This window comes from Castanea sativa, chromosome 11 (assembly GCF_040712315.1).
Source record: "Castanea sativa cultivar Marrone di Chiusa Pesio chromosome 11, ASM4071231v1".
NCBI classification, from domain to species: domain Eukaryota; kingdom Viridiplantae; phylum Streptophyta; class Magnoliopsida; order Fagales; family Fagaceae; genus Castanea; species Castanea sativa.
The window spans coordinates 15,271,513-15,295,801 of NC_134023.1; the positions used below are offsets into that span (position 1 = coordinate 15,271,513).

Genomic DNA, 24,289 nt, shown 5'->3' on the forward strand with positions numbered 1-24,289 from the left:
AGAAGGTCAAGGAGGAGGCTATCAAGGGCAAAGAGAAATCCCTTCAAGAAAAAGAAGAGGCTGAAAAGGCAAAAGAAGAGGCCGAGAATGCAAAGGACCGAGCTGAATAGGAAGGTTACGAGATCGGTGTGAAGGAGATCACGGAAACCTTCAAGGCTTAGGTTCCTGAGGTATGTAGACATTACTGCCTCCAAGTGTGGAACGATGCACTTTCCCAAGCTGGGGTTGATGCTTCTTCTACTCTTTGGAAAGCAGAGAGTGTCTACTATCCTCCAGTCATTCGAGCCTCGGACATTCCTCAAGCTGATAATGATGCTGCCCAACTACTATCTGAGGATAAGGGAGGTGAACTGCCTGAAGACTCAACTCTTGCTGAAGATCAACTCCCCAAGCAAGCTGATCCAACAGAAGAAAAGGCACTAGAGGACATACAGCCCTCAAGTGACCTTAATGAATCTTCCAAGGATGTGCTAGGTGATCAAGCAAATCCGATAACTTTGAGGGATGATCTAAAAGGCAAAGGAATTGCTGATGAGTCTTCGGCGCGGCCTCAACTTCCTCAAGACCCTAAAGGCCCTTTGAAAATAAATTTGAAGCAATGATTGCTCTTCCCTTGTTTTTAGCCTTTCCTTTATACAACTCTGATAATTTTACAAGTACTTTTGTAATTTCTAAAGATTTTTGAATGAAAGCACAAGTTCTAATTTTTTTGTTTTTTGATGTCTTTTACCTTTTTTTTGCCTTGATTATACCACTTCACACTTGTTAAGTTACTAAAATTAAAGCAACAACTTGGATTGAAATTTATACCATAGATGCATTAAGTGATGCTCATGGATTTTTATCCATTTAATACTATCTCAGAGAAACTTTTAAGATATAAGTGGTTGAATTTCACTTAAATGGGGCACGTCTAAGGATTAAAAAACCCTTAGTAAGCTTTGTCAAAGAAACGGAATATTAATGTTCCCAAAGTTGATGATCCGAGGACCAAACATAATTAAGAATCTGTTTAACTCTTAATAAAAAGATTTGGAATGTTAAATTTCCCAAAGTAGATGATCCGAGGACTAGACATAACTAAGAATCTGTTTTAACACTTGATAAAAAATATCAATTTAGACAAGGTATGTGGTCCGAGGATCCAGGCGTACCAAGCTTCAGTTTGATACTTAATGAAAGAAATAAAAATGTTAATTTTCCTAAAGTAGATGATCCGAGGACCAGACATAACTAAGGTTCTGTTCAACACCTGGTAAAATATCAATTTAGACGAGGTATGTGGTCCGAGGATCCAGGCATTCCAAGCTTCAGTTTGATACTTGGTAAAAAATGTTAATTTTCCCAAAGTAGATGATCCGAGGACCAGACGTAACTAAGGTTCTGTTTAACACTTGACAGAAAATATCAATTTAGACGAGGTATGTGGTCCGAGGATCCAGGCATACCAAGCTTCAGTTTGATACTTAGTGAAAGAAAATAATAAACGTAATATAGTGTTAACAAAAACGGCGGAAGTGCCTTATATTTAATAATAGTACCTTCGTAGGTTATTACATTCCAAGGACGTTGTACAACATGTTCGTCTAGATCTTCAAGATTATAAGCTCCTATGCCTGCGACTGAAGTAATACGATAAGGTCCTTCCCAGTTGGGCCCCATTTTTTCCCATGCTGGGTTCTTTGTTGTACCCAAAACTTTCCTTAGTACCAAGTCCCCAGGTGCAAGAGGTCGTAGTTTTACATGAGAATCATACCCCTGCTTGAGTTTGTGTTGATAACAAGCTAGTTGAACCATGACATTCTCTCGTCGTTCCTCAACTAAGTCTAAACTTCTCCTCAATAGATCATCGTTGCTATCTGGAATGAAGGAGCTTTTCTTTAGTGTTGGGAACCCAGTTTCTAGGGGTATTACTGCCTCAGCTCCATAAGTCATGGAGAAGGGTGTTTCTCCTGTGGACCTTCGTGGTGTAGTTCGATATGTCCACAAGACATGTGGCAGTTCTTCCACCCATCTTCCCTTAGTATCACCCAACCTTTTCTTGAGCCCATTAACTATCACTTTGTTGACGGCCTCGGCTTGCCCATTCCCTTGAGGGTAAGCTGGAGTGGAATATCTGTTCGTGATGCCTAGATCACAACAGTATTTCCTAAAGACCTTGCTATCAAATTGTAGACCATTATCTGAAATGAAAGTATGAGGGATGCCAAACCTGGTAACAATGTTCTTCCATACAATCTTTTTTGCTTCTATGTCTTTGATATTTGATAATGGCTCAGCTTCAACCCATTTGGTGAAATAATCCGTTCCGACGAGGAGCCACCGCCTATTTCCTGTTGCTTTTGGGAAAGGTCCAACAATGTCCAAGCCCCATTGAGCAAAAGGCCAAGGGCTAGACAGAGGATTAAGAACACCTCCTGGCTGATGTATGTTCGGAGCGAATCTCTGACATTGGTCACACTTCTTCGCATAATCCTGTGCCTCCCTCTACATATTGAGCCACCAATAGCCCTGAGTAAGGGCTCTATGAGCTAAATACCTTCCTCTAGTGTGACTTCCACAGATCCTTTCATGCAACTCTTCCAAAAGTAAATCCGTCGCCTCGGGGTGCATACATAACAAATATGGTCCCGAAAAAGAGCGTTTGTATAATTTTCGGTCCTCGAATAACCAGAACTGAGGTGCTTTCCTGCCAACCTTATCTGCTTCGGATTTTTCTCTAGACAAGATATCATCTTTGAGAAATGTCACAATTGGATCCATCCAACTAGGCCCTGCCCTAATTTGAAAAATTCGAATGGCGTTACCACTTGTCTCAGTGGGTTTCCACAGATCTTCAACAAGGGTGACCTGAGGTAAGCTTTCCGCCGAGGACGTTGCCAGTGTGGCTAAGGAATCGGCATGAGTATTCCCACATCTGGATATATGCAATAAAGAAAAAGACTCAAATTTGGATTGCATACATCTGACCTGGGTTAAGTATCCTTGCATTCTTGAATCTCTTGCTTTTAGCTTTCCTTCTACTTGGCCTACCACCAGTAGAGAATCCGAGAACATTTGTATCCTCTTCCCTTTCGTCTTATAAACCATGTTCATTCCAGCGAGGACGGCTTCATATTCTGCTTCGTTGTTGGTGGCCGAGAACCCTAATCTCAAAGATTTCTCAAAAGTAATCCCTTCTGGGGATACCAAAACTAGCCCCACACCAGAGCCTCTTTGATTTGCTGCTCCATCAACATGTACTTTCCATAACAGAAGCTCTTTGTATGAAATCATGCCTACTGATTTTTTACCCATGCCTGATCCTTCAATGTGCTCTTCCAATGAGGGCTCAGTAAATTCCGCCACAAGATCCGCGATGACTTGCCCCTTTGTAGAGGTGCGAGACATATACTTAATGTCGAAAGCCCCTAGGACAGTGCCCCATTTGGCAATTCTTCCCGTATAATCTGCACTTCGAAGTATAGATTTAAGAGGGAGTTGTGTTAGGACAACAACCTTATGAGACAGGAAGTAATGAGGAAGCCTCCGCGTAGCATGCACCACTGCCAAGATCGCTTTCTCCAGTGGCAAATAACTCACCTCGGCCTCATGCAGAGACTTGATTACATAATAAACTGGTCTCTGGACATTATTATCATCCCGTATAAGAACCAAACTAACTGCATGGTTAACTACTGCAATATATGCAAACAAAATTTCATCAATTTCTGGTCGAGACATAATGGGTGGTTGCGAGAGATAATCTTTAAGCTGTTGAAAAGCCACCGCACACTCTTCGGTCCATTCAAAACCTTTCCATTTATTCAGCAGTTGAAAGAAAGGCCTGCATCTGTCTGCGGATTAAGAAATAAATCGGTTGAGGGCAGTAGTCATTCCTGTTAATCTTTGAACCTCTTTAGGATTTCGAGGTGAGTGTAAGTTGCTAATGGCTTTAACCTGAGCAGGATTCACCTCAATTCCCCTGTGAGTTACCATATAACCTAGGAACTTGCCCGATCCTACACCAAAAGAACACTTAGAGGCATTGAGTCGTAATTTGTACTCTCTCAGCGTTTGAAACGTGTTGTTCAGATCCTCCAAATGCTTAGAAACTGCTTTACTCTTTACCACCATGTCATCCACATATACTTCGATAGTTTTTCCCAGCTGTGGTTAAAACATCCTTGTCATCATCCTTTGATAGGTAGCCCCTGTATTTTTCAAACCAAAGGGCATTACCTTATAATGATAATTTCCTGTAGGGGTGACAAATGCAGTCTTCTCCTGGTCCTCCACAGCTAAAGGTATCTGGTGGCAACCTTGGAAAATATCAAGAAAACTCATCCGAGGATGCCCTACAGTAGCATCCACCAACTGATCAATCCGAGGCATTGGGAAAGAATCCTTCGGACAAGCTTTGTTTAAATCTGTGAAGTCCACACAGACTCTCCATTTCCCATTCTTTTTCTTCACCACGACCGTATGAGTTAACCATTCAAGATAGAAAATTTCTTTGATAGCACCCGCCTTTTTGAGTTTGAGCACCTCCTCCTTTACAGCCTCAGAATGCTCTTTGGAGGACCTCCGAGGTGGTTGCTTCCTCGGTACCATAGCTAGATTGACTTTTAAATGATGACAGATGAAACTTGGATCAACACCAGGGGCTTCGTAAGCATTCCATGCAAATACATCCATATTTCTCTTCAAAAACAAAATCAGCTCTCTCTTCTCCTCCTGTGGCAATTGAATCCCTACTTGAAAGAACTTTTCAGGGTCGTTGTCTATGAGAATCTTTTCCAATTCCTCACATGCAGGCTCATCTACCTTGGTTGTGGCCAAAGACTTTGATTGCTACGAATTTCCGTTAGCCGAGGCCGAGGACTCCGATTCAAGTTGACGCAGAATTACAGTCGTGACACACTGTCTAGCTACAGATTGACTTCCAAGCAGCTCCACCACTTAATCTCTAGAAGGAAACTTAACCTTGACATGCAATGTTGAGGAAACAGCACCCAAAGCATGTAACCAAGGTCTTGCCACAATAGCCATATAGGGAGAATAGGCGTCCACCACGATGAAATCTACGTTTACCACTTCTGGGCCTGATTGTACAGGCAACCTAATTTGCCCCTTTGGTATGACAGCCTTCCCCTCGAAGCTTAACAAGGGTGAGTCATACGCCATAAGATCCTTAAGCTTTAAATTCAACCCTTTGAACAAGTTGGGGTACATGATATCTGCGCCACTGCCTTGATCGACCATCACCCTCATCACATCGTAATTCCCTATTCTTAGGGTAACAACTAAGGCGTCATCATGTGGCTGGATAGTTCCGATTTTGTCCTCTTCCGAGAAACCCAAAACTGGTGGTATATTTCCCTCAATCGGCTGGTCCCTCGATTCCTCGGCCAAGGTCCGCGCCACAGACATCACCCTAAAAGGAGTTGATCCAGTCCTTCCAGGTGCCGCAAAAATAACATTGATTGTTCCTAGAGGAGGCCTTGATGAAGAACCCCCGTGGTTTGCCGCCCCTAAGTTGTTTCCTTGCCCATTAGGCTGATATAGGAATTGTTTTAACTTTCCCTACTTAACCAGTTGCTCCAAATGATTCCACAGAATCCGACAATCCTCGGTGGTATGACCCCTCTCCTGGTGATAATGGCAATGGAGATTTTGGTTGCGCCTCAAAGGGTCTCCTGCCATTTTATTTGGCCACTTGAAGAATGACTTATGCCTGATTTTCTCCAACAGTAGTTGTACTGGTTCTTTGAAAACGGTGTTGACCACCTGTGGGGCCGTATGACCAGTTTGTCTGGAAAAATCTCTTGCGGGCTTGTTGTTGTTGTATCTGTCCAACCTGAAATCCCTCATTCCCTGTGGGATAACCTTCGCCTTACCCTTTCCTTGCTGCTGATCTTCCTCAACTTTTTTGTATTCATAAATGCGATCCATGAGCCGACGCACGCTTCTGACAGGTTTCTTCATCAAAGATTTCCTCAAGTCATGCTCCGTAGGTAGGCCGACCTTGAAGGTCCTTATCGCCACGTCATCAAAGTCCCCATCAATTTCATTGAACATCTCCCAATACCTGTTCGAATACGTTCTCAGGGTTTCTCCATCCCTCATGGCCATAGATAATAATGAATCTAAAGGCCGAGGAACTCTACTACATGTGATGAAGCGAGAATCAAATGCTCTAGTAAGCTCTTTGAAAGAATTGATAGAGCCTGCCCTCAAGCCATCAAACCATCTCATGGCCACGGGCCCCAGGCTAGAGGGAAAGATCTTGCATATCAAGGTCTCATTCTTGGAATGTACCGCCATCCTTTGGCTGAAATGGCTTAAGTGCTCCACAAGATCCGTCCGGTCATTGTAAATAGTGAAGGCCGGTTGTGTGAAGCGCCGAGGTAACCTCCCTTCCTCCAACTTTCGTGTGAAGGGTGATCTGGAGATTTGGTGCAACGCCCTACCCATTGCATCATTTCCCAAGCCCCTAGAGGAGTAGTCTCTGTCATGCCTCCCATGTAGGTTGCCTTCCTCGGAAGAAAAAGATTCATCCGGGGGAGTCTTGGACCTCTGCCTATAATTGTCATCTTCAAAACCCTCAGAAGAGGGATCGGAGACAGAAGGAGTTCACTTCCGCCTCTCATGACGCAATTTCCTTTTTAGGCTGTCAATCTCTTTCTGCATGGTCTTGGTATTCTTCTCACGAGGAGCTCCGCTTCCCCCTTGTGAATGACTCGTACTTCTGGTAGTGTGCGTAGTATGCACACTACCTTCCCGGTTCTCCTCATGATTAGGATGTAGGGAGTGATCCTCATGTTGGGAGCCCACGGACTCCGCACGGCGTTGTGGTCCTGATCCCACCATGATATTTTAAACATCCTCAAAGACTAAATTCCCACAGACGGCGCCAATTGTAAGGACACAAGTCGAACCTTCAATCCACAATTAAAAGGGAATGGGCTTGAAAGGCCTTTTACAATAAATTTGTAAAGAGTGGGCTTGAAATCTAGATTTTGAGGGTGGTTCAAACAACAAAGAAAGAACGGGTCTCAGGCCCAATGGCACAAACAAGGAGTTAACTATAAGAATATGAATGAAAACTCTTCCTCGGACTGTCCGAGGATAGTTTATAGTATTGCTTCTCAAGGGTGATTACAATTATAGATCGTTAGATTATCATATGCTATTCTTTCTCCTTTCTCAAGAAAAAAGCCTCTCCTCTTCCGAAGGTATTTTCCCTTATTTATACTTCCTCTTCTTCTCTTTATCATCTTCCACCTCATGGTTGTAACGCTGGCTTTGGATACTTGTCCCATCAAATTTTCCCGAAGTCCTCTAGGGTCAGGGACCAAGTTCCAAACCTCATGCTCAAGTCTCCTTCCTCCATCAATGCAGTCAGTATATCAATTGCGGAGTTTTTAATGTGTGGGCGGTGGTAGCAGCTTTATCTTAGATATTCCACCGCTCTTCTACTGTCCTCCACGTGTACCGTGTCTTCCTGTAGCCATAAGATTTTTTATAACATAGCTTGGGGATATTAAACCTCCCTTCCTATGACCTCGGCTTTAATATCTTCCTCGGACTAATATCTTCCTCGGACATAATTGTTCACTCGTTTATGACATCTTTACCTGACATTTTCTTTATGAGGTACATTCATGTACTCCTAGATCATTTGATGTCCTCGGATTGGGTTTTTAGCCCAACAGACTTTGTTGGACCATCCTTTGTAAATTACTAGGTCCAATGTCCCTACACTAATTATTGCTGATTTTTTAATTAGGATCTCATTTACTATTTCTTATTTATGACATTCACTTACCCATCTCCAAACCTTAATATATATATATATATATATATATATATATATATATATATATATATATACATTTCTCTCACTCTCTCTCCTTCACTGCCATATGTTAGTATGTTACCACTACTAGGACATCTTTTGTCCAAAATAGGACGAATCTAAGATCCTGCTAGAAGAGAACCAATGAAGTCAATAATAGAATATATATCACTACGGCCCAAAAGGCCTAAACATGAGAACGTTCAAACAAGGTTCCAAGAGCATCCACAGCAGTGGAGCTAAAATTTTAGCAATTTAGCTCTACAAAAAATTACTTTATCTATTTTACCTACTCATTTTACAAAACATGCTACAACAGTGGATCTATTTTAACTTTCAACACAATAAAATAATATAAACATCACAATAAAATAATATATCTACTACAATAAAATAATATATCCCACTACCCAAAAAATATTCAACCACAATTTGATTGGAAAGGTGAATAAATTTATTTTTTTATTTTTTTATTTTTTTTTAGCTCTCAGCTACAGTGCTCATGTATTGATACATGAGCACTGTAGCACTTTAGCTATTTTTTTGCTTTACCTCCACTGCTGCAGGAGGATTTTTTGTATTTGAGTGGAGCAAAAATAGCTATATAGCTATTTAGCTTCACTGCTGCAATTGCTCTAATAAAGACAATTCTAGCTATCGTCAAAAAGGCATCTACACATTCAAAAGCACAATCATTTCTCTCCCCCCACAAAGTTCACAAAAAGCATAATTAAGCTCAATTCCAAACAAATGAAGGACATTTACCATATCAACTCCACCATCCCGAAAGTAGCTTAACAACGCTATTTGACATTACATTACCCATTGAACCCAAAAGCATAATAGATAAAATTTTTACAAATAATTAATTTTAACCATTACTTTTGATTTACAATACAATCCTGTGTTAATTAATCGAGCAAATAATTTCATAGCACATAGCCATTGCATTTTCTCAATACAATTAATTAATGATTTTCGTACAAAAACCACATGAATAGAGGTTAAGCATAGGATAATATGCACTTGTCAGGACAAACAAATATAAGGAATGAAATGAATATGAGTTGAGTTCTCCAGACTTCTAGAATAAGTCACTGATTTCTTGGCTTTTTTTTTTTGCCAGCGACTTGGCCGTGGAGGTGGAACCCTATGGCAATGGATGTGGAAGAGAGAGAGAGAGAGAGAGAGAGAGAGAGAGAAGCGTGTATATATATAGTGTTATGTCATTTAAAAGTTTTAAATTAATGCAACGCATATACTATTAAGTATAACAAATAATATCTTAATTGTTGAAATTGATTCGTTTTACGTTTCAAATTAAACATAGAAGATTTTCTTTAAAATAAAATTAGCTTTCATTTATAAATTCATTTATGAGCAAGTATAAGTGGTTGTGGGGTGTGGGGGGGCAAAGACCGGGGTTCAAGTATCTAGGAGAGAGTTTCACACATATATACATTTAGATTAAACTAGAGTAGAATTTTTATCTTGTATAAAAAAACAACATCCAAAATAGAACAAATCTCACAAATAATAAGGCAGGATTCAATGAAAATGAAAATTTCATCAGGGACATTTATTTATAAGTTATTAGACGACGAAAAATAAGCACTCTATGGTGTTGGGTCCCTTATGATGATCAATCCCTAATATGGCCTTAACTTGGCCTAGTTTTGTGTCAATCTTAATAAATTGGATTGTATTTGACTTTGTGAGCCTGAGTTGATCAATCTTGTTGACTGGCTTCATGAACTCGATGGGTTTTTAGCAAAACTTCATGAGCCTAAGTTTAGCTGATTTTGTGGACTGAATTTTGTCAATATTATGGCTAAAATAATGGATTTTGGGCTTTGTCTACTTTTTAAGACAAGTATGATCAAAACCCAAAGATGTGCAAAAAATGTCCTACCTATAAAGTATGAAGTTTTAAGAAATTTTAAATTTTATTTAGTAAATAACTTGCAATTGAATGACAATTGGAATTTCGAACTCCTTATCCCCGTTTTATAAGATAGGGTAAATTCTACAAACCTCCTCTAACGTTTGGACTAATACCAATAAAGTCTACAACATTTAAAAAATGACCATTTTGGACCTTTTTCCCAAACGGTTTGTAACACTGTTACTTTTTTTTTTTTTTGGGTTCTTTGTTCTTTCCTCTCTCCAGAATCGCCTCTCTCTCTCTGAGTACAGAGTCCACAAAGCCAGCGATCACCAACCAACAACCACCAGCAAAAACCCACAAAACCATCAACCACCAGCAAAGCAACGACATCAACAAAACCCACAAACCCAGAACCATCGACCACCGACCACCAACCACCAACAAAACCCACAAACCCATCAGCAATTCTGACCACCCCACAACAAACCCAGACCAGAAACACAAACCAAAACCCACAAAAATCCAACACACCCACAAAAAACCAAATTCTCTATCACCAATCCAAACCAAAACCTGACCCACTACAGAACCCACCGCCACAACACCACCGAAAAGAGGAAGAGAGAAGAGAAATTGCAAACCCACCACCATGGATTTGAGCAGAGGAGATTGAAATGTTGTCGGATTTAAGCGGATGAGAGTAAAACGTTACCGGTCTAAGCTTAAACATTGCCAGATCTAAGCAGGTTTTTGAAACTCCTCTCACTCACTACTCACTAAAACTCAAACTCACTGCTCAAAACATAGGCGGTGATAAACCACTGTGCCGGTGACTGAAACACACACCCATAACAATGGTGGCGACGAACGTGAAATCGGAGATGATGGCTCTAATGGACAAGGAGCGCCTTGAGGCCGAGATGAACACCATCGTCGACCGCCTCTACGGGCCTGGCGGCCCTAGCCTTTCCAGCAATCTCGTCGATTCCGAGGTCTCTTTCTTCTTTATCTTTCAATTTTTGATTTTTTGAAATTGTGAGTTGTGAGTGATAATATGTACTCAGAGGAAGAGAGAGAGAGGCGATTTTGGAGAGAGGAAAGAACAAAGAAAAAAGTTTGGGAAAAAGGACCAACATGACCACTTTTTAAATGTTGTGGACTTTATTGGTATTAGTCCAAACCTCCCCTTGTGGAATTTACCCTATTAGATATTTTGAGGTCAACTTGGAGGCTTAATTAGAGGTCCATTTTCCAGCAATTGCTTAGTTTCAAGATTTTTCGTTGATGCTATATTGAAGAAATGTATTTCAACAACAAATTATTTTCCCATCACATGAATATAATTTCTTATTCAACAACACTCTTTTTTTCATAATTTTATTGTCACTTCATATCATGCTTTAAGACAAAATTTTCGCTTCTCAATTGAATGAGAACTATAGAAAATCAATCCACACTTCCTACACTTTTCTATACTTAAGTGCTCTTACTTTAGATTCTTAAAATAAATTCAATCTCAAGAAACATGGGTAGAATCTAAGTTAAGGCACCTATGGGCCCGTTTGTTTTTCCATCTTAAATTCACATTTTTACATTTTAAACAATATTACATACATTTTCACATACTTTTTCACCGACATGTATTTCAAAAAATTACAAAAATTTCATCTCAAACTGCTCTACCAAACACCCTTTAAGAAACTCTACCTAAGTTTTAGCCATCAAATAATTCCTATCCATATGTTACATAATAATGCAAGAGTTCTGGTTGTAACCCGTGACATCATATGCATAATATGGCACACTAGGTTGATAATAATATGGCACACTAGCTTGATAAGTTGGCCAAATCATTGATTGTATTTCAGATTCACTGGATTTGGTCTCTTGCTTTGGTTTTCCCCCCTCAGCATTGACTAGCGAGACACTCGTTAACTCAGCAAATCCAACTTTCTTCCTCAGCAAAGATGTCAAGTTGACTGAATCAATGTCATCCCCAACAACAACAATCTGACTACTGTCATCACCTTGTAGAGAGACTGATTCCACACCTTAAGAACCCAAAAGAAAAACAATATGCTCATTAGTTTTAAATTCCTAATCTATTTTAACAATGATCAGAATGAAAGACAAAAAAAGAGAAATTGAGTACCTTGTAGACCAACTGCAATCTGCATGGCCTTAACCCGAGCATTCTTTTTGCCATTATTTAAGGTGACTCTGATCACTACCTTTTGCTGCAATAAAGTTTAGAAGTGTCAATTAATGACATAAAATGCTTGGAAGTACATAAGGAACAGAAATTTTAAATAATTGTTCAGCATGGTATTCATCATTACCTTCATTTTCTTGGTCAGAGAGTTCAAATTCTTATCAGGGAGCTGCAGGGTGTTTTGTTTAGCTAGCTTATTCTGGGTGTTGTTGCTTAATGTCACAAAAAAAGAAAAGAAAAAAGGAATGGATAAATGCCAGAGAGTTCAAAATCTTATCTGTGAGCAAACTGTGTTTAGCTAGCTAATTATTCTGGGTGTCGTAGCTTAATATATAGAGGTGTAAAGTTTAAGTTCACAGTTACACACGAAACAACCTTTTGTTTGTCCTGTCCAGAAAGTTTGGTCTACTTTTTTTGGTCTACTAGATGCGGCTTGCACGCGGCTTCTTTATGAAAGCCAATGAATTGTATGGTTTGCTTGACTTATAGTTAACGACTATGATGCACGGACACGGCGCTAGAGGTGCGGCACCCACGTCCGACGCGGCAACGCGCGAGGGACGCTGTTGCTCGCGCGTCGGTGCCGCGTCGGGCAGCGTCTGCCACGTTTTTTTTTTTTTTTTTTTCAGCTGACTCGCGCCGACTCGGTTTCGATTCGCGTCGATATGGGCCGTATCGGCAGTATCGGGTCGTATCGGCCGGTGACCAAAATGGCCGAAATAGCCGAAACAGGCCCAAAACGGCCGAAATAGGCCAAAATCGGCATTGAGTGAGACCCAAAAACCCTTAAGTTGTCATTCCTCAATTTTATTTTGAATATTTGTTGCTTCTTTTGTGTTTTCTTTTTGGTTTTGTGTTTTGTTTTGTGTTTCTTGCTTTCTTCTTTCTTTGTTTGTGAATCAAGGCATAGTAATATGTTTCTTAAGAATATTTTAATAGTAAAAATATATAGAAAATATAAATAAAAATATTTTTAATAATTTTTTAATTGCCGAGTCCTGCCGTACTCGCACCCACTTTTTTCAAAAATTGTCGAGTCCCGCACTCGCACCCGCGCCGGTACCCGCACCCGCACCTGCACCCGCGCCCGCGCCCGCACCCATGCTTCATAGGTTAACGAGGTCAAATCCAAATATAAGGACTGTCACAATTTGTGTGGACTGTGAAGTTTGAACTGGATCCATTTCACTTCAAATTCTAAGATGATAAGTTGTCACATCACATGATAATCCATTTACTTCTTTTTTTTTTTTTTTTTTTTAAATTTTCATTTGTTTGTCATTTTAGAGGAACAATAACCTAGTTTTATACATTTCAATAATTTTCTCATATTTTTCTCATCAATATATATATATATATATATATATATATATATTAATAAGCAAATTTCAAATTACAGTCTAATTTTGTGTCATGTGTCCTAAAGTAATTATTTTAAGAGGGTTTTATTTCTTAATTTTAGAATAAAATGTGGGACCATATCATAAATATTAATTCAAGTGAGTTATTGAGTACAAAAATCAAAGAGACTAGAATGAACGAATCGTTAAAAAAAAAAAGGTGCTTCACAACAACAAAAATTAAGAAGTAATTAAAAAATAAAATGGACAATTTATATTTTATACCTAATAATATTCTTACAAGACTTTTTAAAAAGTTAACAAAATAAAAGAATGACCACTAATAGTATTTAAATTATATATATAAGAATTATACTATCCATCTTTTTAAATATTTTGAAGTGTATCCACGCACGTGTATGAGGTTACAAGCTAGTATATATAAAAGTAGAAACCTCATGCGGGAGTACATGAGGTCTTGCTATGTAACACTCTAATTTTGCATTTAGCATTTTTAACATCTTTTTATTAAGTCCTTTTTACAGTTACCTAATAGATTATAGTAATTTCTTTTTATAGTTATATAAAAATATGGGCTGCTCTTAGCAATTAGACCAAATGTTATTCTCTACAAAATGGGCTACCTATTAAAATCAAACCAAACCAAACCTCATGAAATGTCCAAGTCTAGTTATTACTTTACATATTGTGACCCAGGTATCTGATCCTTCCTACATGTAGATCAAAACCAAAATTCTTACCCACTTACAAACTCTCTTCTGCCTCTCCCATGTGCAAATGATAGTTTTAGAAAATCTCATGCTCATGAAAGCATGTCTATGCAATTTATGTAGGAAAATTCTCTTTGTCATCGACTAGTGCAAAAATATATTGTTAGAACATATGTTATTGTAAATTGGCTAATCGTTTGACAAAATGCACTTTACTTGTAATTGGGTAGATCTAGGATGAGTTTAGTACTTCAAGGTACAAGAGTTCAAGTCTAGTATTGAAGCCATGCAAGTTTGTCCAAGAAGCAAGTGAAGAAGTGTTGTTCATTAAACCTTGACAGATAATATTTATCGAGGTTTAATGCTTGTGCTCGACAGAAACAATCTATCGAGAATTTCGAAATTTAGATTTCTAGATTTGTTTTCACGCATATCCAAGTGTATTTGTGTAGAATTTCTTTTCTCACAACCCTAGACATATATAAGGACTATTTTAAGAGCCGTCAAAGGTAATGTAAAGTGATGCAACTTAATGCAAATTGATCGTGCATGCAAATTATGAATGAAGACAAAATTTGCCATAGTTCATCATATTCTTTGTAGAAGCTACTGCGTCTTTGCGCCAAGGGTTTTGTAATCAAGGAGCTTCTTGATCTTCATCGTTTGGATGAACTGATGAACTTTGCAGCCAACATTTTCCTCAAGTTGGTGTGTTAGTCACGTACTTGGATTCGTGCATCAATTGGTTAGTCACGTATTGAGAGCCATGTATTGAAAGAAGAGATTGTCACTACATTATAAGTCCAATTGGGTATTGGGATAAGAGTTCTACTGTAGGTAGGTGTTAGGTACTAGGATTCCTTTTACTTGTAACCGCTTGTTTTGATAATAGTAGATTCTTGGAAGTGGTGACCTTAAATTCATCCGGTGGAGTTTTGCCTTGGTGGTTTTTCTCATTCGTAAACAAATCATCTGGGTCAAATTTATTTTCCGTTATATTGAACTTAGTTGGTGATTTGTTTATGCTACCATGTTTATTGCATGTAATTGAATCTAATTAATTTCACTTGGCTAATTAATTTGGTTAAGTTACCAAAGTGGTCAATACATTCTTGGCCTATCATTTATATAAATCTTGAGATTCCTAAGGTTAATGAAATAATTGACTAATGCATATTTTAAAATTATTAATAACAAAATTTCTTTGATAAATAACATATACTATCTTACAAAATATCATTTACATAATATTTTCTTTAAAAAAATTTAACGATAGAAATGGTAAAAAACATGATTCTATACAAGAAAGATAAAAAATACATGCAAAACAATTTTCATAGGATATCTTTAAAGAATATGAAGACAATAGAAGAGATCAAATGCATTGAATGAGATCCTACAAAACAAGTTTATTAATCATTTCAAATTATACCCATCATTTACTTGAAACAAATAATAATACATCATACGATTTACATTTTAAAAAATTCATATTAACTTCAAAGTTCATTGTAGGATGTGAAATGCTATGGTATTGGAACAAGCAACGTTGATACAACGACGGGTTGGTATTACATTTCATGTGTACTTTATGGAAGGAAGGTCAAACTACAATCAGGATCATTTTGGTGTGCAGTATGTGAAATACATAAAAAAAAAAAAAACATATCCCAAGGTTAAAGGCACTCACATTAACTACATACTCTCCAAATATTTATAACATATTCATCTCACTATAAGTACTATATACACAATTGCAAACTACTTTAGATACATGATTCAAGTTGAAGTTTTTGTTGCAATTAACAAAATAACTTTTGTGATATTTGATCGATATGCTAAGAACATCCTAAATAAATCTGCAAGAGATATTGCTGAAAAACAAACTGAGGTACAACTTATTTAAATTATTATAAAACTTTTAATCATAATATATATAAAATATATTCCTCCAATGCAAACTGATACTGGAGAAGGAATCTCACATGAATTGAATAAAATTTTAGGAAGAAAATACATTTTTCTACTTTGTTTGAATGAATTCAATTTAAATGATAGGTTTGTAAATTACACAATTGCTAAGATTTTTTATGCACCTTGAAGTGACAAAAAGGTATGTAAGAAGAAAAAAAAAAAAAGACAAAGTTTAGTTACAAAATTGGTTGTAGCCTAATGTTACAACCTTATTCAATATTATTACATTACTACATATTTTGAAAATCTAACCATTGAATTACATGTTTGTTATGTTCTTAATAAACATATCAAATTTTGTGTCAATTGGATATTATTTACTACATGATCTATAAGTTTACATTTTATGCATACTTTTAAATTTCAAAAACTTGCAATTTAAACAATTTATTGATAACAAGTTATTGATCAATCTTTAATTTTATAGAAATTTTGCAAGCATGAAAAATATAAGAAGAAAATGTAATCTAACGGTCGATTTGTCAAAATTCACTTCTAATAGAAATATATTAAGTAAGGTTGTAGAATCATTTACAAAAAATTGTCACATCACTAAAATTCAATATGAATACAGATACCTATCCAAAATCTTTGCGACAATAAATCCACAAGTCAAAACTTTGTAAGATCCAGTCAGGAATCTTCCAATGTCAATCCATTAGTGATTAATACAAATGATGCAACAAAATGAAAAAGTGATGAAATCTCAAAATTGAACAAATAGGGACAGACCAAACTTCAAACGTTGAAGATGAAGAAATAGATAATGATATGGAATGAATTAGCATGTCTTTATCAACTTTTAAAAAATTGGAATTAACATGTCTTTATCAACTTTTAAAAAATTAGAAAAGTGTGCTTACCTGGTTTACAACCTAGGCACAGCCAATTAGAGTCAAAGCTAAAGTCTAACCACTAAGTTATGCTTGCAAGTTGATGCTTAACAATAGAAAAGAAAATACTTGAAGAAAACTTAACACATTTTTTTTAACAACTTGACACAATTCTATTCTACTGAATTAAATTATCCATCTTTTAAAGGGAATATATATTTATATATATATAATTATAATTAAAATCCTTCAAAGTTATTCAACTTTACTTCAAAAATTAATCATAACTCTTAATGTTTTCATGGTTTATTTTTCTATTTTATTAACTTTCTTATATAATTTGTAAATATATGCTTGAAAATCATTAAATTTCCCTCACATATATAGATATATTAGTTAATTTTGCTAGTTTTATAAATTTAATAACTATATATGGGTTTGACTTCACTCAAATTTTGCTAGTTTTATTAAAGTAATTATGACGTTATTGCGGTTTGACTTCACTCAAATTTTAACAACCTTGAACTTCTCCCTTCATCGGTTTTTTGAACGGTCCGGATCTAAAAACCATGCTTCCTACTTATTTGATTGATATCCTTTTTGAAACCATACTTTCTTTTATATTACTAAAACACGAACTTTCTTTTCTAAATGAAGGTTTTTTTAAATAGTTTATTTAAAAAAACTGAAAAGAAAAAAAAAGTTGTACCAAATTAGACAAAAAATTATTAAATTTTTTTTCTTTTTTTATTGTTTGCTTATAATAATATTAATTTTTATTTTTATTTTTTATTGTTTGCTTATATGATCAACCTTCTATTCCCACGAAGAAAAGTTGAAAGTTGAAACCCTTTTAACCTTTATAACTCAGGCAAATAACAATTGAGATTACCTAGAAAGAGCTGTTATTCACCTTTAGTGCCTTTAAAGTAGAGTAAAACATTCTATCATGGAAAGATTCCTCTAAAATAAATAAAAATAAACTTTTCCTTCAAGGGGTCCCTTATGTCGATAGTGGTCGTGGTTTACATTTTCAGTTGACTCATTTTCCGCACACTAGACTTTTATGCTATACCAAATATCATATATATATATATATATATATATATATATATATATTAATAGGCAAGTTTTAAATTATAATCCAATTTTGTGTCATGTGTTCTAAACTAATTATTTTTAGAGAGAGTTTTACTTCCTAATTTTAGAATCAAATGTGAGATCACATCATAAATATTAATTCAAGTGAGTTATTGAGTACAAAATCAAAGAGTCTAGAATGAATGAATCATTAAAAAAAAGTGCTTCACAATAACAAAAATTAAGAAGTAATTAAAAAATAAAATAGACAATTTACATTTTATACCTAATAATATTCTTACAAAACATTTTAAAAAGTCAACAGAATATAAGAATGACTATCAATAGTATTTAAATTATATATATATAGGAATTATACTATCTATCTTTTTGTATATTTTTAAGTATATCCATGCATATGCATGGGGTTACAAGTTAGTATATATAAAAGTAGAGACCTCGTGCGGGAGTGCATGAGGTCTTGCCATGTGACACTCCAATTTTGCATTTAGCCTTTCTAACATCTTTTTATTAAGTCTTTTTTACTATTACCTAATAAATCATAGTAACTTCTTTTTACTATTATATAAAAATATAGGTTGTTCTTTGCAATTAGACCAAATGTTATTCTCTACAAAATCGGCTACCTTTTAAAAACAAACCAAACCTTATGAAAACCCCAAGCCCAGTAATTACTTTACATATTATGACCCAGGTATTTGATCCTTTCTACGTGTAGATCAAAGCCAAAATCCTTACCCATTTACAAACTCTCTTTCGCCTCTCTCACGTGCAAATGATACTTCTAGAAAATTTCATGCTCATGAAAGCATGTCTATACAATTTATGCAGGAAAATTCTCTTTGTCATCGACCAGTGCAAAAAAAAAATATATATATATATATATATATCTTGAAATTCCACGAGGTTGATAAATAATTGACAGATGCATATTTTAAAATTAATAATAACAGAAAAAGTATGATAAATAGCATATACTATCTCACAAAATGCTATTTACATAATATTTTTTTTTAAAAAAATTCAACTATAGGAATGGTCAAAAACATGATTCTATACAAGTAAGATAAAAAATACATGCAAAACAATTTTCATAGGAGGATTTATCTTTAAAGAATATGAAGACAATAGAAGGGATCAATTGCATTGAATGAGATTCTACCAAACAAGTTTATGAATCATTTCAAATTATACTCATCATTTACTTGAAAAAATAATAGGACATCATACAATTTACATTTAAAAAAAATTCATATTAACTTCAAAGTTCATTGTGGGATGTGAAATGCTATGGTATTACAACAAGCAACGTTGATACAATGACGGGTTGGTATTCATTTCATGCGTACTTTATGAAAGGAAGGTCAAATCACAATTAGGATTATTTTGGTGTGCAAAATGTGAAATACATAAAAGAAATCCCTATCCCAAGATTAAAGGCACTCACATTAACTACATACTCTCCAAATATTTAATACATATTCATCTCACTATAAATATTATATACACAATTGCAAACTACTTTAGATACATGATTCAAGTTGAAGTTTTTGATGCGACTAACAAAATAACTTTTGTGATATTTGATCAAGATGCTAAGAAAATCCTAAATAAATTTGCAAGAAATTTTGCTGACAAACAAACTGAGGTATAACTTATTTAAATTATTGTAAAAGTTTTGATCATAATATATATAAAATATATTCCTTATATGAAAATTGATATTGGAGAAGGAATCCCACATGATTTGAAGAAAATTTTAGGAAGAAAATACATTTTCCTACTTCATTTGAATGAATTCAATCTAAAGGATGGTTTTGAAAATTACACATCGCTGGATCTAAGCGGGTTTTTGAAACTCCTCTCACTCACTACTCTTTAAAACTCAAACTCACCGCTTAAAACTTAGGCGTTGATAAACCACCATGCTGGTGACCGAAACACATCCATAACAATGGTGGCGACGAACATGAAATCGGAGACGATGGCTCTGATGGACAAGGAGCGCCTTGGAGGCTGAGATGAATGCCATCATCGATTGCCTCTCTCGGGCCTGGCGGCCCTGATCTTTCTGGCAATCTCATCGATTCCAAGGCCTCTTTCTTCTTTATCTTTCAATTTTTGATTTTTTGAAGTTGTGAGTTGTAAGTGAGAATATATACTCAGAGGAAGAGAGAGAAAGAGGTGATTCTCGAGAGAGGAAAGAACAAAGAAAAAAAAAAGTAACAGTGTTACAAACCATCTGGGAAAAAGGACCAAAATGATCAATTTTTAAATGTTGTGAACTTTATTGGTATTAGTACAAACGGTTTGTGGAATTTACCCCAGTAGATATTTTGAGGTAGACTTGGAAGCTTAATTAGAGGTCCTTTTTCCAGCAATTGCTCAGTTTAAAGATTTTTCGTTGATGCTATATTGAAGAAATGTATTTCAACAACAAATCATTTTCCCATCACATGAATATAATTTCTTATTCAACAACACTCTTTTTCATAATTTTATTGTCACTTCATATCACACTTTAAGACAAAATTTTCGCTTCTCAATTGAATGAGAACTATAGAAAATCAATCCACACTTCCTACACTTAAGTGCGCTTACTTTAGATTCTTAAAATAAATTCAATCTCAAGAACCATGTGTAGAATCTAAGTTAAGGCACCTAGGGCCCGTTTATGTTCCCATCTCAAACTCATATTTTTACATTTTAAACAATATTACACACATTTTCGCATACTTTTTCACCGACACGTATTTCAAACAACTACAAAAATTCTATCTTAAACTACTCTACTAAACACCCCCTAAGAAACTCTACCTAAGTTTTAGCCATCGAATAATTCCTACACATAGATCACATAATAGTGCAAGAGTTCTGGTTGTAATCCGTGACATTATATGCATAATATGGCACACTAGGTTGATAATAATATGGCACACCAAATTGATAAGTTGGCCAAATCATTGATTGTATTTCAGATTCACTGGGATTGGTCTCTTGCTTCGGTTTTTCCCCCTCAGTACTGACTGGAGAGACACTAGTTAACTCAGCAAATCCAACTTTCTTCCTCAGCAAAGATGTCAAGTTGACTGAATCAATGTCATCCCCAACAACAACAATCTGACTACTGTCATCACCTTGTAGAGAGACTGATTCCACACCTTAAGAACCCAAAAGAAAAACAATATGATCATTAGTTTTAAATTCCTAATCTATTTTAACAATGATCAGAATAAAAGACAAAAAAAAAAAAAAAAGAGAAATTGAGTACCTTGTAGACCAACTGCAATCTGCATGGCCTTGGACCGAGCATTTTTTTTGCCATCATTTAAGGTGACTCTGATCACTACCTTTCGCTGCAATAAAGTTTAGAAGTGTCAATTAATGACATAAAATGCTTGGAAGTACATAAGGAAGAGAAATTTTAAATAATTGTTCAGCATGGTATTCATCATTACCTTCATTTTCTTGGTCAGAGAGTTCAAATTCTTATCAGGGAGCTGCAGGGTGTTTTGTTTAGCTAGCTAATTCTGGGTGTTGTTGCTTAATGTCACAAAAAAAAAAAGAAAAAAAAAAAAGAAAAAGGAATGAATATATGCCAGAGAGTTCAAAATCTTATCTGTGAGCAAACTGTGTTTAGCTAGCTAATTATTCTGGGTGTCGTAGCTTAATATATAGAGGTGTAAAGTTTAAGTTCACAGTTACACACGAAACAACCTTTTGTTTGTCCTGTCCAGAAAGTTTGGTCTACTACTTTTTTCGGTCTACTAGATGCGGCTTGCACGCGGTTTCTTTATGAAAGCCAATGAATTGTATGGTTTGCTTGACTTATAGTTAACGAGGTCAAATCCAAATATAAGGACCGTCACAATTTGTGTGGACTGTGAAGTTTGAACTGGATCCATTTCACTTCAAATGCTAAGATGATAAGTTGTCACATCACATGATAATCCATTTACTTCTCTTTTCTTTTTCTTTTTTTCTTTTTTTTTTAATTTTCATTTGTTTGTCATTTTAGAGGAATAATAACGTAGTTTTATACATTTCAATAATTTTCTCATATTTTTCTCATCAATATATATATATATATATATTAATAGGCAAATTTCAAATTACATTCTAATTTTGCGTCATGTGTCCTCAAGTAATTATTTTAAGAGAGTTGTGTTTCCTAATTTTAGAATAAAATGTGGGACCACATCATAAATATTAGTTCAAGTGAGTTATTGAGTACAAAAACTAAAGAGACTAGAATAAACGAATCGTTAAAAAAAAAAAAAAAGTGCTTCACAACAACAAAAATTAAGAAGTAATTAAAAAATAAAATGGACAATTTAAATTTTATACCTAATAATATTCTTACAAGACTTTTTAAAAATTTAACAAAATATAAGAATGACCACAAATAATATTTAAATTATATATATAGGAATTATACTATTCATCTTTTTGTATATTTTTAAGTGTATCCATGCACGTGCATAAGGTTATAAGCTAGTATATATAAAAGCAGAGGCCTCATACGTGAGTGCATGAGGTCTTGCTATGTAACACTCTAATTTTGCATTTAGCATTTTTAACATCTTTTTATTAAATCATTTTTACTGTTATCTAATAGATTATAGTAACTTCATTTTACTGTTATATAAAAATATGGGCTGCTCTTAGTAATTAGACCAAATATTATTCTCTACAAAATGGGCTACCTTTTAAACATAAACCAAACCAAACCTTATGAAATGCCAAAGCCCAGTTATTACTTTACATATTATGACCTAAGTATCTGATCCTTCCTATGTGTAGATCAAAGCCAAAATTCTTACCCACTTACAAACTCTCTTTCACCTCTCCCACATGCAAATGATAGTTCTTGAAAATCTCATGCTCATGAAAGCATGTCTATGCAATTTATGTAGGAAAATTCTCTTTGTCATCGACCAGTGCAAAAATATATTGTTAGGACATATGTAGAAGTTGTTAGAACATATATGTTATTATAAATTGGCTAATCCTTTGACAAAGTGCACTTTACTTGTAATTGGAGAGATCTAAGATGAGTTTAATACTTCAAGGTACAAGAGTTCAGGTCTAGTATTGAAGCCATGCAAGTCTGTCCAAGAAACAAGTGAAGAAGTGTTGTTCCTTAAAGCTCGACAGATAATATTTATCGAGGTTTAATGCTTGTGCTCGACAGCTACTCAACAGAAACAGCAGCTGCTCAACAAAAACAGTATCTATCTAGAATTACGAAATTCAAATTTCTAGATTTGTTTTCACTCATATCCAAGTGTATTTGTGTAGAGTTTCTTTTCTTACAACCCTAGACATATATAAGGATTATTTTAAGGGTTGTCAAAGGTGATGTAAAGTGATGCAACTCAATGCAATTTGATTGTGCATGCAAATTGTGGCCGGAGACAGAATTTGCCACAGTTCATCGTATTCTTTGTAGAAGCTACTGTGTCTTTGCGCTAAGGGTTTTGTAACCAAGGAGCTTCTTGATCTTCATCGTTTGGATGAACTAAAGAACTTTGCAGCCAACATTTTTCTCAAGTTGGTGTGTTAGTCACATACTTGGATCCGTGCATCAATTGGTTAGTTACGTATTGAGAGCCATGCATATAAAGGAGAGATTGTCACTACATTATAAGTTCAATTGGGTGTTGGGATAAGGGTTCAATTGTAGGTTGGTGTTAGGTACTGAGATTCCTTTTACTTATAACTGCTTATTTTGATAATAGTGGATTTTTGGGAATGGTGACCTTAAATTCACCCGATGGATTTTTGCCTTGGTGGTTTTCCCCATTTGTAAACAAATCACTTGGGTCAAATTTATTTTCCGTTACATTTAACTTAGTTGGTGATTTGTTTGTGCTACCATGTTTATTGCATGTAATTGAATCTAATTAATTTCACTTGGCTAATTAATTTGATTAAGTTACCAAAGGGGTCAATACACATTCTTGGCCTATCATATATATATATATATATATATATATATAAATCTTGAGATTCCTAAGGTTAATGAAATAATTGACTAATGCATATTTTAAAATTATTAATAACAAATTTTTTTTGAAAAATAACATATACTATCTCACAAAATACCATTTACATAATATTTTCTTTTAAAAAAAATTTAACAATAGAAATGGTAAAAAACATGATTCTATACAAGAAAGATAAAAAATACATGCAAAACAATTTTCATAGGATGCCTTTAAAGAATATGAAGACAATAGAAGAGATCAAATGCATTGAATGGGATCCTACAAAACAAGTTTATTAATCATTTCAAATTATACTCATCATTTACTTGAAAAAATAATAATACAGCATACTATTTACATTTTAAAAAATTCATATTAAC

General features: G+C 35.2%; 3 protein-coding genes across 3 annotated transcripts; all 3 read right to left on the bottom strand.

The window, feature by feature from the left end:
• Window positions 1-2,487: 2,487 nt before the first annotated feature.
• On the bottom strand, window positions 2,488-3,090 carry LOC142616132 (uncharacterized). Its single transcript, XM_075789015.1, has one exon. It carries the CDS (start codon window positions 3,088-3,090, stop codon window positions 2,488-2,490), a length of 603 nt encoding a protein of 200 aa, XP_075645130.1.
• Window positions 3,091-11,202: 8,112 nt separating this feature from the next.
• Window positions 11,203-12,209, bottom strand: LOC142614768 (heavy metal-associated isoprenylated plant protein 46-like). The gene is made up of 3 exons (XM_075787398.1): window positions 12,068-12,209; window positions 11,881-11,965; window positions 11,203-11,779 (listed from the first exon to the last, which is right to left on the bottom strand). Exons 1-3 carry the CDS (start codon window positions 12,071-12,073, stop codon window positions 11,472-11,474), a joined length of 399 nt encoding a protein of 132 aa, XP_075643513.1. The 5' UTR covers window positions 12,074-12,209; the 3' UTR covers window positions 11,203-11,471.
• Window positions 12,210-20,385: 8,176 nt separating this feature from the next.
• On the bottom strand, window positions 20,386-21,565 carry LOC142617774 (heavy metal-associated isoprenylated plant protein 46-like). The gene is made up of 3 exons (XM_075790729.1): window positions 21,378-21,565; window positions 21,191-21,275; window positions 20,386-21,080 (listed from the first exon to the last, which is right to left on the bottom strand). The coding sequence occupies exons 1-3, from the start codon at window positions 21,381-21,383 to the stop codon at window positions 20,773-20,775; spliced, it is 399 nt and encodes a 132-aa protein (XP_075646844.1). The 5' UTR covers window positions 21,384-21,565; the 3' UTR covers window positions 20,386-20,772.
• Window positions 21,566-24,289: the final 2,724 nt, after the last annotated feature.